The sequence below is a fragment of the Vigna unguiculata genome, unplaced genomic scaffold, assembly GCF_004118075.2.
Source record: "Vigna unguiculata cultivar IT97K-499-35 unplaced genomic scaffold, ASM411807v1 contig_5, whole genome shotgun sequence".
Lineage (NCBI taxonomy): Eukaryota > Viridiplantae > Streptophyta > Magnoliopsida > Fabales > Fabaceae > Vigna > Vigna unguiculata.
Genome location: NW_021011213.1, coordinates 1,452,937 through 1,469,930, shown reverse-complemented (window position 1 = coordinate 1,469,930; position 16,994 = coordinate 1,452,937). Strand labels below are relative to the sequence as shown.

The 16,994-nt window shown below is 32.0% G+C and overlaps 1 protein-coding gene across 2 annotated transcripts; it reads left to right on the top strand.

The window, feature by feature from the left end:
- Window positions 1-4,538: 4,538 nt before the first annotated feature.
- On the top strand, window positions 4,539-7,301 carry LOC114172218. 2 transcript variants are annotated; one of them, XM_028056815.1, is made up of 5 exons: window positions 4,539-5,121; window positions 5,244-5,299; window positions 5,600-5,757; window positions 6,292-6,343; window positions 7,107-7,301. In XM_028056815.1, the coding sequence occupies exons 2-5, from the start codon at window positions 5,269-5,271 to the stop codon at window positions 7,214-7,216; spliced, it is 351 nt and encodes a 116-aa protein (XP_027912616.1). In that variant the 5' UTR covers window positions 4,539-5,121; window positions 5,244-5,268; the 3' UTR covers window positions 7,217-7,301. The 2 variants fall into 2 exon arrangements, with proteins under 2 accessions (XP_027912616.1, XP_027912617.1); XM_028056816.1 differs by having other exon boundaries at window positions 5,225-5,299.
- The last annotated feature ends 9,693 nt before the right edge of the window (window positions 7,302-16,994 follow it).

Genomic DNA, 16,994 nt, shown 5'->3' with positions numbered 1-16,994 from the left:
GGTGATGAAGGATTATCTTGTTTCCTTTTAGAGTTATGAATATGGTGAAGTTGTTTAAGAAAGATTTTTGAAAATTTCCACTGGACATTAAGATAGCATGCTATCTAGATGTGAAGGTTCATTTCTCAAGCTCATGAAAGGAAGAAGAGAGTTGGATTCAAGCTTAAACACACACAGCAATAACAACACTAAAGAGCAAAATGAAAGAAGAAACAATAAAAATGGAAAGCATAGAAGATGAAGAATGGAAGAAGCACGCCACTCATAGGGGGGGATCTAAGCCAACCAAGCCCTAGAGATGAGTGATGGTGCCGCCACTTGCAAGCAAGATAAGGCAAAGGTGAGTTCACTTATAGGAAGGAGAGCTCACAAAAATTGGTGGTTGAATGCACAAAGTTTATAACAAAATGATCAACCCTTTTACAAGACAAGGAGCACCCTTTAAATAGGAGTTCATAGGGGTCCTTTAGCAAATACAAAAACATGAAAAAGGATTAACTAGCAAACCCTAAACCTAATGTGAGAGTGAGTCTTGGCCAAGTGAAGGGAGATGATTGGTGGAGGCATTCCCATGAGGATTCTAGGCCAAAAGCGGAAGGAGACCAAGTGACCTTCTAAGGCATAAACCACAAAGGCAAAAGGAGACAAGGTACATGTCTACTTTTGCTTTTGCTTTATGCTTTTTGCTTTCCTCTCTCTTTCACTTCATCCAAGTGCTCCAATCACCAAGTGGCACCTAGCCATGCTCTACTTTCTCTTAATTACCTACAAAACAAGACAAACAAGGATTAGCATGTTGGTTTAAGTTAATCTAATCTTGGTCAAAGGTCAACTTTGGATCAAAGTCAACAAGTCAACCAAAATAAATCAACTAGAAACCAACTTAGGGAATTCAAACTAAAGTAATGCAAAACAAAGATAAAGGTGATGGAATAGAAGACTCCCCTCTAGACATGCTTCTAGTGATCCTTCTTGAGGGAGCTTCTAAGGAGGTGGTCATGCCTTCATCATCCTCCTCTTCTTGGAGAGGATTTGACCACGAATTCTTAAACCCTACATCAAAAGGAGAAAGGTCACAAACATTAAATGAGTTACTTATGTTGTAGCTTGGGGGTAAGTCTAACTCATAAGCATTGTTGTTAATTCTCCTAATGACTTGAAAGGGGCCATCCCCTCTAGGGAGGAGCTTAGACTTCCTTTGAGTAGGGAATCTCTCCTTTCTCAAATGAAGCCAAACCCAATCTCCCTCTTGGAAGATGACTTCCTTTCTTCCCTTATTACCATCCTCTTGTTGTTTCTTAACTCTCCTCTCAATGGTTTCCTTGACTTGTGAATGCAAGTCTTGGATGTACTTGGCTTTGGCCTCACCAGCTTGGCAAGTCCATGCCTCATGAGTGGGTAGGGGAAGGAGGTCTAAGGGAGTTAGGGGATTGAACCTATACACAACCTCAAAAGGTGAATGAGAAGTAGTGGAATGCACAACCCTATTGTAGGTAAACTCTATGTGGGGAAGAAGTTCCTCCCATTCTCTAATGTTTTGCACTATCACACATCTTAGCATTTGCCCTAGGGTTCTATTAACCACCTCGGTTTGGCCATCACTTTGGGGATGACAAGTGGTGGAGAAAAGAAGCTTGGTGCCAAGTTTACCCCACAAGGTTCTCCAAAAATGGGTTAGGAACTTGGAGTCCCTATCACTTACAATGGACCTAGGTAGGCCATGTAGTCTTACCACTTCCTTGAAGAAAAGTTTTTCAATATAAGTTGCATCATCAATCTTATGGCAAGGAATGAAATGGGCCATCTTAGAGAACCTATCCACCACTACAAAAATGGAATCCCTACCTTTTTTGGTCCTTAGGAGGCCTAAGACAAAATCCATAGAAATGTCAACCCAAGGCTTGGAAGGGATAGGCAAGGGGGTGTAAAGACCATGGGGTTGGACTCTAGACTTGGCTTTCATGCATGCTATGCAACCTTTGCAATGCCTATCTACATGCTTCCTCATGTGAGGCCAATAGAAGTGTTCTTTCAAGACTTCCAAAGTCTTGTTTGGCCCAAAATGCCCCATTAATCCTCCCTCATGTGCCTCTTTAATGAGTGAGGCTCTTAAGGAACCTTGGGGAATGCAAAGTCTCTTACCTTTGAAAAGATATTGATTGAGAAGGTAAAAGTCTTTGTAAGCCCCTTGGTGGCACTCACTAAGAATGGGGGAGAAATCAACATCCTTTGGATGCAATTCCTTAATATGATCAAAACTAAGAAATTTAGTTTCAAGAATGGAAAGGAGGGAATGCCTTCTTGAAAGTGCATCCGCCACAATGTTAGCCTTTCCTTGCTTATGTTTGATCACATATGGGAATTGTTCTAAGAACTCTACCCACCTAGCATGTCTCTTGTTTAACTTGCCTTGGCCTTTTAAAAATTTGAGTGACTCATGGTCACTATGTATCACAAACTCTTTTGAAAGAAGATAGTGTTGCCAAGTTTGCAAAGTTCTTACAAGGGCATAAAGCTCTTTGTCATAGGTGGAGTAGTTGATGTGACTCCCCTTGAGTTTCTCACTAAAATAAGCTATGGGGTGCCCTTCTTGGAGAAGCACGGCCCCAATGCCTACATTGGATGCATCACACTCAATTTCAAAAGTTTTGGAGAAGTTAGGGAGGGCTAAGAGTGGTGCATTGATCAATTTTTGTTTTAAAGTTTCAAAAGCCTTTTCTTGATCTTTGCCCCACTTATAGGCCACACCTTTCTTGACCAATTCATTGAGATGGGCGGCTATGGTGCTAAAGTTTGGCACAAACCTCCTATAGAAACTAGCTAACCCATGGAAAGACCTAAGCTCACTTACATTCTTTGGGGGAGGCCAATCCTTGATGGCCATCACTTTTTCTTGGTCCACATGGACCCCATGTTGATTTATTTTGAAACCTAGGAAGATCACATGATCCATCCCAAACACACATTTCTCCATGTTAGCATACAAGGATGCCTTCCTTAAGGTTTCTAACACACTCCTTAAATGAGGCAAGTGGTCATCTTGAGACATACTATAAATGAGAATGTCATCAAAGTACACCACAACAAACTTCCCTAAGAACTCTCTAAGAACATGGTGCATGAGTCTCATGAATGTACTAGGTGCATTGGTCAAGCCAAAAGGCATGACTAACCACTCATATAATCCAAACTTAGTCTTGAAAGAGGTTTTCCATTCATCACCTTGTTTGATTCTAATTTGATTGTACCCACTCTTCAAGTCTATTTTGGAAAATATGGTTGCACCATGTAACTCATCAATCAAATCATCTAATCTAGGAATAGGATGCCTATACTTGATGGTTATGTTATTGATAGCCCTACAATCTATGCACATTCTCCATGTTCCATCCTTTTTGGGGACAAGAATCACGGGCATTGCACAAGGACTCATGCTATGTTGCACCCACCCCTTTTCTAACAACTCATTCACTTGTTTTTGAATTTCCTTAGCCTCCTCGGGACTAGTCCTATAGGCTGGCCTATTAGGCAAAGATGAGCCTTGTATGAAATCAATTTGGTGTTCTATACCTCTTAGGGGTGGGAGACCCTTTGAAGGTTCTTGAAAAACATCTTTGAACTCATCTAAGACTAATGACAAGTCTAAGGGACATCTAAAGTGAGGGTTTTGGAAGGAGGGGGAAGATTCACTAGGATAAGCTAGGAAGATGGGTTTTTGGGCAAGCATTACCTTCTTCACCCCTTTGAGGGTGATCATGCTCTTCTTGGACTCATTGCCATGCCTTTGCGCCTTCTTTTGCGCCTTCTCTTCTTTTCTTTTCTTTATCATTTGCAATTGGTCCTCATTGACTTCTCTTGGTGAAAGAGGTAGTAATGTGATCTTTTTGCCTTGGAAGCTAAATGTAAATTTGTTGGCATGGCCATCATGAAAAGCTTTCCTATCAAATTGCCATGGCCTTCCTAATAAAATGTGGGTTGCTTCCATGGGCACTAAGTCACATAATACCTCATCTTTGTAGTTTCCAATGGAGAAGTTAATAAGGACTTGTTTGTCCACTTTAATCTCACCTTCCTCACTAAGCCAAGAAAGCTTATAGGGCTTGGCATGAGGGATGGTTTTCAAGCCAAGCTTATCCACAACCCTTGTGCTAGCCACATTAACACAACTTCCACTATCAATTATGAGGGAGCAAGTTTTGTTGTTGATTTGGCACCTTGAGTGAAAAATATTTTCTCTTTGGTTTTCAAATTCTTTAGGCACTTGGCCTAGCATGCGCCTAACCACCACTACAAAAAATCATGTATATTGTGACAATTTTAATATGACAGTTATTTAAAACTGTCGTATTTTACAATATAATACGATAATTGTAAGACTGTCACATTTTATATATAAAATACGAAGTTTTTAACTGTCATTTTTTAAACTATCATATTTTATTAGTAAAAGATGACGTTTTTATTCGCCATTTTTTAATAAATGTCAATAGTTTTCTTTTTACTTTCCCTCTCACTTGTCATGTTTGGAATTTTTCAACTTTTAACATTGCCTCCACATTTTCCCCCCCTCTCAAACCCTCCTTCTGACTCACCCAACCCTCCAGGATGCTTCCCTCCAAAACCTTGCATTTCCAAATTCACATTTTGGAGATTTTCACATTCAGTTCACTCTCACTTTCCTAAGACCACTCCTCCACTGCCACCACCGATACTGCCCCTTCCTCCACCTCACCCGCGTCGAAACCCTAGACATTGAATTATCTATATTAGTTTCTAACGAATATTATTTGGTTCTTATGAGCAGATGAATTGACAAACCCTAACCGCGTCGTCATCAGTGAGGAGATGAAGAGATCGGAGAAGGTGGAGGTTGGTGAAGGGAAAGAGGACGAGAAGGGTGGCGTTGGCAGGGGATTAGTGGATGGAGCCGAAGAGGGAGCGATCATCATCATTGTCAAATTGTTCTCCCTGTAGTCCCGAACGCCTCACGACGGTGATAGCATGGATAGCGAGGTTGAGAAGCTAAACGAGATGGCGGAAAAGAAGGAGGGCTTGGATTCACAATTTTTCATGAAGGGGATCGTGGTGGGTTGTTAGTAGACATCGACACTGCTTTTTCTGGTGAGCTTCCCTCTCTATCGCTTATGAATTTATGAATTAGAAAGCACTTGTGAAGCAACGATGATACCAATTTATAATCAAACCTTTTGGATAATCGTTTCAGTTTTGTTTTTCTTGTGCAGATAGGGAAAAGTTCTTCATTTTCATATGCTTTGCTTGTGCTCTCATGACAGTAGAGGTAATAACAGAGGGTTGAATAATGGTGTTAGCTTTGTTCGTTAATTGGCTCTGGCTGTGCTCTCATGACAGAAGTGTTGACTCATTAATTGTGTTTACTTACTACTGATTTGGTACATTAGAATGAGAAGAGATTGAGATCGATTTTCGACTTTGGCTCGTTAGAATGAGGAGCATTTGAGACTAGTTTTGGGTTTTGCATTGCTGTGATTTTAGCTTGGCAAAGGAATTCTTAGTTTAAGATAAAATGTTCCTTTCTTAAATTTTAAAATGGTTAATATTATTGACCCTCGTTCTGCAGAATGTGTTATATCAATAGTAGAAATGAAGAATGAAAGAGAAATTCTTTGCACCGGTTTCCTTTATAAAATTTCATGGGTTGAAGTCACAAGGGATCGTGCTTTAATAATGAGACTGCTGAAAACACGTAGAGGGACTTTGGCTCTAAATATCCTGGAGGTGAGAATTTTGTAATTCATTCAAATGTTGCAGTATTTATCATTCTTATTTACATTGTATTTACAATAAATCTGGTTATGTTTCCATTTGTATAGAACCCCAAACCAAGGTTTGCTTATAAGTGAAACATTTTGGACCTTTATTTATTGGATTTCTTCTAAATTATTATTAATAATAACATCAATGTGATTGCTTACTAATATTATGAAATGTCTTTGACAAAGACTTGATTTGCCTATTTAGAATAATTATAATCTATAACATGTCAAATGTCTTTTATGGGTTAACTTATATTATTTTCTTAAAGCATGTCAAATGACACTTGACCCATTAATCTAACAGAGCCAAACCTAACATTCATAACCCCTTTAGAATATTTAGAATATGGATCTGATCATAGTGTGGTATTATTATTACTTGGTTCATTGGATTGGACCAATCACATTAGATGGTTTACTTTCAAGTGTCCCTTTTCATTAATCTAATATGTTTTCAATCGAAAATCTGGTTGATTCATTTGTCTTCTCAAAACAGGTAAGGGACAAGGAGGAAAAAAAATCCAGAAGCATGTTCATCTATTTCCAAGGTTAGTTCATCATGTTCAAAATGTGTATTAAACATAAACAATTATTGTATTCATTTCCTAATGTTTGAGTGTGGTTGATGATACTTTATCAGAAAGATTAATAGAACTATGTTATTTGTGAAATTATGTCAAAAATTATTATCCTCATTCTTCCAATGTTTATCTCCTCCATTTATATCAGTTTCATAGTATATCATTTCAAGGTCTTATCCAAACTATTATAAAAAGTTAAATTATATAAAAATAAGTTAAGCAAATTGATATAGGAAAGATAAAAAATAGGAATGTTTAAAAATGCAGTTTTTTTGAGTTGGGTTTAGTTTTAATATTTGGAAGACCTGATACTCTTAGCTAAATAATGATAACTTTGATGGTGGGAAAGTGAATATATTCTTTTTATATACACACCATTCTTATAATTTGTTTTATACTCTTATCAACAGTTATATTTTAAAGGATTTAATATGTTAAATGTCGTAATTGTCTATACAGTTGTTCTACTTTTTTAGTCAAGTATGATAAATACTTAAAACTTATAAAATACTTTTTTGACATTTATTTTATATTTGCGTTGAATGAATACTTTGATTAACTAATTATTTTAGTTAACTATTTTATTTAATTGTTTTGAGGATAGAACACCTTTCCCTTGTTTGAGGATAGAACATCTTTATTTAATTATTTTGGCATTTAATTGTATGGATATCTTAATTTATTTGAATTTCACTTATTCATATGTAATTGTATTCTTTTTTCATTGTAGGTACCAAATGTTGGAAAGTGGTGTGCCATCACCACACGATATATGAAGATCAAGTGGTGGGAGCAAAACAACTTAGAATTAGCATTGCAAGTTTTATAATTGTCTTATGAAATTTTAATGTTTTTTTTTGGATGATTGAATATTTTGGTATTTTGGTGTAATTATGTTATGTTGATAATAAAATAATTTAGTCTATTAATTTCTTTTATTATAGTATTATAATTTTTATATATTTTAAATTATTATCAAAAATAAATTTTATTAAATTATGAAAGTATTGATGCAGGTGAAAAATAATAAATAATTAAATATTAAAATCGTGACAATTGATAATGACGTAATTTATCTAAAAATTAATTATAATAGTGACAATTAAAAATATCATAATATAATGATAATAATATTAGTTTTAAATGTCATTTTTTCATTGAATTTTGTTTTTTATTAAAAATATTACGTCAGTTTTAATTGACGTTATCTACCTCTTTAAATCGTCATTGTATACATAGTATAAAATGACGGTTGGTACGGCGATTCATCTTAAACCGTCACATTATACTTTGTGACGACAAGAATTACGACATTTCTGGAAAACGTCGCTCAAGTAAATAACGATAGTTAAAAATGACGTAAAATACAAAAATAATTGTCGCTACTTACACATTTTTTTGTAGTGCACCAACAAACCTCCTTCATTAGGTTTGATTTCATTCTCACTTGAAGATTGGGAAGAAGTGTGGGAGGAAGAACCTTTAGGGGAGGGAGGAGAAGAATGTTCACTTTCAACCTCTCCTTTAGGGTTCAAGATCATGTTCCTCTTTGTTGGGCAATTTGAAGCAATGTGACCATAGCCCAAACACTTAAAACATTTGATGGAACTAGTTCTTGAACTTTGAGAAGAGTTTGCACTTTGATGGGAGGTTCTAGACGAATTAGTCCTAGGTGGGTGGTCTTTGGAAGGTGGTTTCTCATCCTTTCTTTCTTTTCCTTTCCAAGTTCTAGAGTAGTATTCATTGTATGAAGTATTCCTCTTGGCCTCTTGTTTCTTTTTCAATTGACTTTCAACTTTTAAGGCCAAGTGTAAAATTTTGTCAAGAGTGGAATACTCATACAACTCAACTACATCTTGAACTTCTCTTCTAAGACCACTCACAAATCTAGCTACATTTTCTTCTTCACTTTCAAATTGGAGTCCTACTTTGAGAAGCATGGACTCCATCATTTTAAAATATTCATTCACACACATAGACCCTTGTTGAAGCCTTTGGAGCTTCAAAAGAGTCTCCCTCTTATAGTAGGAAGGAACAAATCTAGCGCGCATCAAAGTCTTAATGTCCATCCAAGACGCCGCGGGTGGCTCTTGGTTAATATTGTCCATACACAATTGATGCCACCATGTCATGGCATAATCTTCAAATTCTAAAACTACTAAATCTACTTGTTCTTGATCACCAACTAAATGAATGTTGAAGATTTGGTCCACTTTTTGCTCCCACTCTATGTAGAGGTTTGGGTCATTCTCCCCCTTGAACTTTGGAATCTTGATTGGTGGAGGTTGTCTTTGTGGGAGTTGATTGCGCCTTCCACCACCATCATAGTCGTGCCTTCTTCTTCTTCCACCATGGCTAGAGTCCTCGGAAGAGGACCTCTTCCTTCTCCTCTCATCTTCCCTAAGCTCAAGTCTTTGGATGTGCTCTTGTAAGAAGATCTCACTTTGCCTCCGATCCGCCCTCAATTGGTCAAAAGTTTCTCTCCTACTCACTTCCATCTCACGTAAGATGTTGGCAAGGGTCATTTGTTCACTTTCTTGGGCCATAGGAGTCACCATGGGAGGGGAATAAGGTGAGACCGACTCCTCCTCTTCTTCTACCTCCAAGATTGGATCCATATTCATGTTCCTACACCAAATACTCACCAAAAACCGAGACAAGGAAGAGGTTAGCTAACAAAAAAATTCCACAACACTCTAGGAAGACAAGGAAAAGAAAACTACTAAGACAAAACAAAGATTACCTAAAGACAAGCAAGCAAAGCTCAAAAAACAAAAAAGTTTAACTTCTAAGGAAACTTGTTTTTAAAGACAAAACTTGAACAAGACTAAAGCAATGAAAAGCACTTTCAAAGACTCTATGGAAAGCATTTCAACAAGCCAAGATTATACCTCAAATTATGCATACACCAAGAAAGATCACACACAACAATAACAACACTAAAGAGCAAAATGAAAGAAGAAACAATAAAAATGGAAAGCATAGAAGATGAAGAATGGAAGAAGCACGCCACTCATAGGGGGGGATCTAAGCCAACCAAGCCCTAGAGATGAGTGATGGTGCCGCCACTTGCAAGCAAGATAAGGCAAAGGTGAGTTCACTTATAGGAAGGAGAGCTCACAAAAATTGGTGGTTGAATGCACAAAGTTTATAACAAAATGATCAACCCTTTTACAAGACAAGGAGCACCCTTTAAATAGGAGTTCATAGGGGTCCTTTAGCAAATACAAAAACATGAAAAAGGATTAACTAGCAAACCCTAAACCTAATGTGAGAGTGAGTCTTGGCCAAGTGAAGGGAGATGATTGGTGGAGGCATTCCCATGAGGATTCTAGGCCAAAAGCGGAAGGAGACCAAGTGACCTTCTAAGGCATAAACCACAAAGGCAAAAGGAGACAAGGTACATGTCTACTTTTGCTTTTGCTTTATGCTTTTTGCTTTCCTCTCTCTTTCACTTCATCCAAGTGCTCCAATCACCAAGTGGCACCTAGCCATGCTCTACTTTCTCTTAATTACCTACAAAACAAGACAAACAAGGATTAGCATGTTGGTTTAAGTTAATCTAATCTTGGTCAAAGGTCAACTTTGGATCAAAGTCAACAAGTCAACCAAAATAAATCAACTAGAAACCAACTTAGGGAATTCAAACTAAAGTAATGCAAAACAAAGATAAAGGTGATGGAATAGAAGACTCCCCTCTAGACATGCTTCTAGTGATCCTTCTTGAGGGAGCCTCTAAGGAGGTGGTCATGCCTTCATCAGAGGGAGAGGATGACATCAAGTGGTTTACAGGTTGAAGTTTGTATTATTCACTTTAAGTGGATTAAAGGTGAAAGAGGGTGGATTTAGAATAAATTTGTTAAAGTTTTTGAGTGATTTCTTGGATGTGATGTATTAAAATTATATTTAAATCAATGAAAAACAAGATTACCAAATTGTCCTTTATTTTAAAAATAATTAAAAATTATCATTATGAAGTTTGATTTGTCGTAGAAAAAATATTGAAATGTAGAAATAAAAGTAACATATTTTAATAGAAAAATATTTATAACAAAATTTAATAAAAAAAATTAGAACAATTTTCAAATTTTCGTTATTAATTATTTTGTCAAAATAATTTCAAATGTCATATTTTCCATCATTTTCATAATTAAGTTGAAAAATAAATTGCGGACATAATTGTAATCTTGATATCAACCTCAAATCATTGCATAACAAAGATGATTAAAAAATAGAGGAATTTCCCTCTTGCTTCCCATCTCTCTCCTCAACGTTGATTGGAGGAAGAGAAAGAGGATGAATTCAAGTGGATTAGAGTCTAAAGCTTGTCTTGTTCACTTTAAGGGGATTAAAGGTGAAAGTGACTGGATTTAGAGTAAAGTTTTTTGAAGTTTGTAAGTGATTTGATGGATGTGATAGATTAAAAGTTATATTTAAATCAAGAAAAAACAAGATTACCAAATTCTCCTTTATTTTAAATATGATTAAAAATTATCATTATATAAGTTTGAGTTATCGTAGAAAAAATATTAAAATATATAAATGAAAGTGACATATTTTAGTATAAACATAATAAAAATAGAAGAATTTCCCTCTTCCTTTCCTTCTTTCTTTGATTGGATGGAGAGGGAGAGGATGACATAAAGTGAATTACAGTGTGTAGTTTATGTTGTTCACTTTTAGTGGATTAAAGGTAAAAGTGGGTGGATTTAGAGTAAAGTTTGTTAAAGTTTACGAGTGATTTGTTAGATGTGATAGATTCAAAATTATATTTAAATCAGCGAAAAACAAGATTACCAAATTGTCCTTTATTTTAAATATGATTATAAATTATCATTATATAATTTGATTTGTTGTAGAAAAAATATTAATATGCACAAATAAAAATAACATATTTCATTAAAACAATATTTATAAAATAATGTAATAAAAAAATTTAAAATTAATAATTACTTTTTAAATTTTATTTTATAAAAATTTTCAAATTTTTGTTATGAATTATTTTTGTAAAAATATTTTCAAAAGCCATATTTTTATATCATTTTCATAATTAAGCTGAAAAATGAATTGCGGATATAATTGTAATCTTGATATCACCCTCAAATGATTGCATAACATATATGACTCAAAATCGAGGAATTTCCATCTTCCTTCCCATCACTCACTGCCGAGGTTGATTGGAGGGAGAGGGGATCATGAATTCAAGTGGATTAAAGTGTGAAGTTTGTGTTGTTACTTTAAGTGGATTGAAGGTGAAAGAGGGTGGATTTAGAGTAAAGTTTGTTAAAGTTTGTGAGTGATTTGATGGATCTGATAGATTAGAAATTATATTTAAATCTTGGAAAAACAAGATTGCCCAATTGTCCTTTATTTTAAATATGATTATAAATTATCATTGTATAAGTTTAATTTGTGTAGAAAAATTATTAATATGCACAAATAAAAATAACATATTTCATTAAAACAATATTTATAAAATAATATAAAAAAAAATTTAAAATTAATAATTACTTCCTAAATTTTATTTTATAACAATTTTCAAATTTTCGTTATGAATTATTTTTGTAAAAATATTTTCAAAAGCCATATTTTTATATCATTTTCATAATTAAGCTGAAAAATGAATTGCGGATATAATTGTAACCTTGATATCACCCTCAAATGATTGCACAACATATATGACTCAAAAATCGAGTAATTTCCATCTTCCTTCCCATCACTCACTGCCGAGGTTGATTGGAGGGAGAGGGGGTGATGAATTCAAGTGGATTCGAGTGTGAAGTTTGTGTTGTTACTTTAAGTGGATTGAAGGTGAAAGAGGGTGGATTTAGAGTAAAGTTTGTTCAAGTTTGTGAGTGATTTGATGGATCTGATAGATTAGAAATTATATTTAAATCATGGAAAAACAAGATTACCCAATTGTCCTTTATTTTAAATATGATTATAAATTATCATTGTATAAGTTTAATTTGTGTAGAAAAATTATTAATATGCACAAATAAAAATAACATATTTCATTAAAACAATATTTATAAAATAATGTAATAAAAAATTTTAAAATTAATAATTACTTTTTAACTTTTATTAAATAAGAATTATTAAATTTTCGTTATGAATTATGATTGTAAAAATAATTTCAAAAGCCAAATTTTTATATCATTTTCATAATTAAGCTGAAAAATGAATTGCGGATATAATTGTAATCTTGATATCACCCTCAAATAATTGCAAAACAAATATGACTCATAAATCGAGGAATTTCCATCTTCCTTCCCATCACTCACTGCCGAGGTTGATTGGAGGGAGAGGGGATGATGAATTCAAGTGGATTAGAGTGTGAAGTTTGTGTTGTTACTTTAAGTGGATTAAAGGTGAAAGAGGGTGGATTTAGAGCAAAGTTTGTTAAAGTTTGTGACTGATTTGATGGATCTGATAGATTAGAAATTATAATTAAATCATGGAAAAACAAGATTACCAAATTGTCCTTTATTTTAAAAATTATTAAAAATTATCATTGTATAAGTTTGATTTGTGTAGAAAAATTATTAATGTGTATAATGAATATACAATAGGTTATTAAAAAAATATTTATAAAATGATGTAATAAAGAATTTTATAATTAATAATTACTTTTTAATCCTTATTTTATAACAATATTCAAATTTCCGTTGTTAATTATTTTTGTAAAAATAATTTCAAAAGCCATATTTGTATATCATTTTCATAATTAAGCTGAAAGATAAATTGCGGACATAATTGTAATCTTGATATCACCCTCAAATCATTGCATAACATATATGACTCCAAAATTGAGGAATTTCCATCTTCCTTCCCAGCACTCACTGCCGAGGTTGATTGGAGGGAGATGGATGATGAATTCAAGTGGATTAGAGTGTGAAGTTTGTGTTGTTACTTTAAGTGGATTAAAGGTGAAAAAGGGTGGATTTAGAGTAAAGTTTGTTAAAGTTTGTGAGTGATTTGATGGATCTGATAGATTTGAAATTATATTTAACTCATGGAAAAACAAGATTACCCAATTGTCCTTCATTTTAAATATGATTAGAAATTATCATTATATAATTTGATTTGTTGTAGAAAAAATATTAATATGCACAAATAAAAATAACATATTTCATTAAAACAATATTTATAAAATAATGTAATAAAAAAATTTAAAATTAATAATTACTTTTTAAATTTTCTTTTATATCAATTTTCAAATTTTCGTTATGAATTATTTTTTAAAAATATTTTCACAAGCCATATTTTTATATCATTTTCATAATAAAGCTGAAAAATGAATTGCGGAAATAATTGTAATCTCGATATCACCCTCAAATCATTGCATAACATATATAACTCAAAAATCGAGGAATTTCCATCTTCCTTCCCATCACTCACTGTCGAGGTTGATTGGAGGGAGAGGGGATGATGAATTCAAGTGGATTAGAGAGTGAAGTTTGTGTTGTTACTTTAAGTGGATTGAAGGTGAAAGAGGGTGGATTTAGAGTAAAGTTTGTTAAAGTTTGTGAGTGATTTGATGGATGTGATAGGTTAAAAATTATATTTAAATCAAGGAAAAAAAAGATTACCAAATTGTCCTTTATTTTATAAATTATTAAAAATTATCATTGTATAAGTTGGATTTGTGTAGAAAAATTATTAATGTGTTTAATGAATATAAAATAGTTTATTAAAAAAATATTTATAAAATCATGTAATAAAGAATTTTATAATTGATAATTACTTTTTAATCCTTATTTTATAACAATTTTCAAATTTTCGTTATTAATTATTTTTGTAAAAATGATTTCAAAAGCCATATTTTTATATCATTTTCATAATTAAGCTGAAAAATAAATTGCGCACATAATTGTAATCTTGATATCACCCTCAAATCATTGCATAACATATATGACTCAAAAATCGAGGAATTTCCATCTTCCTTCCCATCACTCACTGCCGAGGTTGATTGGAGGGAGAGGGGATGATGAATTCAAGTGGATTATAGTGTTAAGTTTGTGTTGTTACTTTAAGTGGATTAAAGGTGAAAGATGGTGGATTTAGAGTAAAGTTTGTTAAAGTTTGTGAGTAATTTGATGGATGTGATATGTTAAAAATTATATTTAAATCAAGGAAAAACAAGATTACCAAATTGTCCTTTATCTTATAAATTATTAAAAATTATCATTGTATAAGTTTGATTTGTGTAGAAAAATTATTAATGTGTATAATGAATATAAAATAGTTTATTAAAAAAATATTTATAAAATCATGTAATAAAGAATTTTATAATTGATAATTACTTTTTAATCCTTATTTTATAACAATTTTCAAATTTTCGTTATTAATTATTTTTGTAAAAATATTTTCAAAAGCCATATTTTTATATCATTTTCATAATTAAGCTGAAAAATGAATTACGGATATAATTTTAATCTCGATATCACCCACAAATCATTGCATAACATATATGACTAAAATATTGGAATTTCCATTTTCCTTCCCATCACTCACTGCCGAGGTTGATTGGAGCGAGAGAGCATGTTGAATTCAAGTGGATTAGAGTGTGAAGTTTGTGTTGTTACTTTAAGTGGATTAAAGGTGAAAGAGGGTGGATTTAGAGTAAAGTTTGCTAAAGTTTGTGAGTGATTTGATGGATGTAATAGGTTAAAAATTATATTTAAATAAAGGAAAAACAAGATTACCAAATTGTCCTTTATTTTAAAACTTATTAAAAATTATCATTTTATAAGTTGGATTTGTGTGGAAAAATTATTAATGTGTATACCGAATATAAAATAGTTTATTAAAAAAATATTTATAAAATCATGTAATAAAGAATTTTATAATTGATAACTACTTTTTAATCCTTATTTTATAATAATTTTCAAATTGTCATTATTAATTATTTTTGTAAAAATAATTTCAAAAGCCATATTTTTATATCATTTTCATAATTAAGATGAAAAATAAATTGCAGACATAATTGTAATCTTGATATCACCCTCAAATCATTACAAAACAGTTATGACTCAAAAATCGAGGAATTTCCATCTTCCTTCCCAGCACTCACTGCCGAGGTTGATTGGAGGGAGAGGGGATGATGAATTCAAATGGATTAGAGTGTGAAGTTTGTGTTGTTACTTTAAGTGGATTAAAGGTGAAAGATTGTGGATTTAGAGTAAAGTTTGTTAAAGTTTGTGAGTGATTTGATGGATGTGATAGGTTAAAAATTATATTTAAATCAAGGAAAAACAAGATTACCAAATTGTCCTTTATTTTAAAAATTATTAAAAATTGTCATTGTATAAGTTTGATTTGTGTAGAAAAATTATTAATGTGTATAATGAATATAAAATAGTTGATTAAAAAAATATTTATAAAATCATGTAATAAAGAATTTTATAATTGATAATTACTTTTTAATCCTTATTTTATAACAATTTTCAAATTTTCGTTATTAATTATTTTTGTAAAAATATTTTCAAAAGCCATATTTTTATATCATTTTCATAATGAAGCTGAAAAATGAATTACGGATATAATTGTAATCTCGATATCACCTACAAATCATTGCATAACATATATGACTCAAAAATTGAGGAATTTCTATCTTCCTTCCCATCACTCACTGCTGAGGTTGATTGGAGCGAGAGGGGATGTTGAATTCAAGTGGATTAGAGTGTGAAGTTTGTGTTGTTACTTTAAGTGGATAAAAGGTGAAAGAGGTTGGATTTAGAGTAAAGTTTGTTAAAGTTTGTGAGTGATTTAATGGATGTGATAGGTTAAAAATTATATTTAAATCAAGGAAAAACAAGATTACCAAATTGTCCTTTATTTTATAAATTATTAAAAATTATTATTGTATAAGTTGGATTTGTGTAGAAAAATTATTAATGTGTATAATGAATATAAAATAGTTTATTAAAAAAATATTTATAAAATCATGTAATAAAGAATTTTATAATTGATAATTACTTTTTAATCCTTATTTTATAACAATTTTCAAATTTTTGTTATTAATTATTTTTGTAAAAATAATTTCAAAAGCCATATTTTTATATCATTTTCATAAATAAGCTGAAAAATAAATTGCGGACATAATTATAATCTTGATATCACCCTCAAATCATTGCATAACATATATGACTCAAAAATCGATGAATTTCCATCTTCCTTCCCATCACTCACTGCCGAGGTTGATTGGAGGGAGAGGGGATGATGAATTCAAGTTGATTATAGTGTTAAGTTTGTGTTGTTACTTTAAGTGGATTAAAGGTGAAAGATGGTGGATTTAGAGTAAAGTTTGTTAAAGTTTGTGAGTGATTTGATGGATCTGATAGATTAGAAATTATATTTAAATCATGGAAAAACAAGATTACCCAATTGTCCTTTATTTTAAAAATGATTATAAATTATCATTGTATAAGTTTAATTTGTGTAGAAAAAATATTAATATGCACAAATAAAAATAACATATTTCACTAAAACAATATTTATAAAAAAATTTAATAAAAAAATTTAAAATTTAAAATTACTTTTTAAATTTTATTTTATAACAATTTTCAAATTTTTGTTATGAATTATTTTTGTAAAAATATTTTCAAAAGCCATA

Bases quoted from the DNA above. Each gene is read 5' to 3' on its own strand.
- LOC114172218 (XM_028056815.1), top strand. From the start codon at position 5,269: ATGCTTTGCTTGTGCTCTCATGACAGTAGAG. The intron at 5,300-5,599 runs GTAATAACAGAG...CTCGTTCTGCAG, and splicing joins GTGCTCTCATGACAGTAGAG to AATGTGTTATATCAATAGTA. The intron at 6,344-7,106 runs GTTAGTTCATCA...TTTTCATTGTAG, and splicing joins CATGTTCATCTATTTCCAAG to GTACCAAATGTTGGAAAGTG.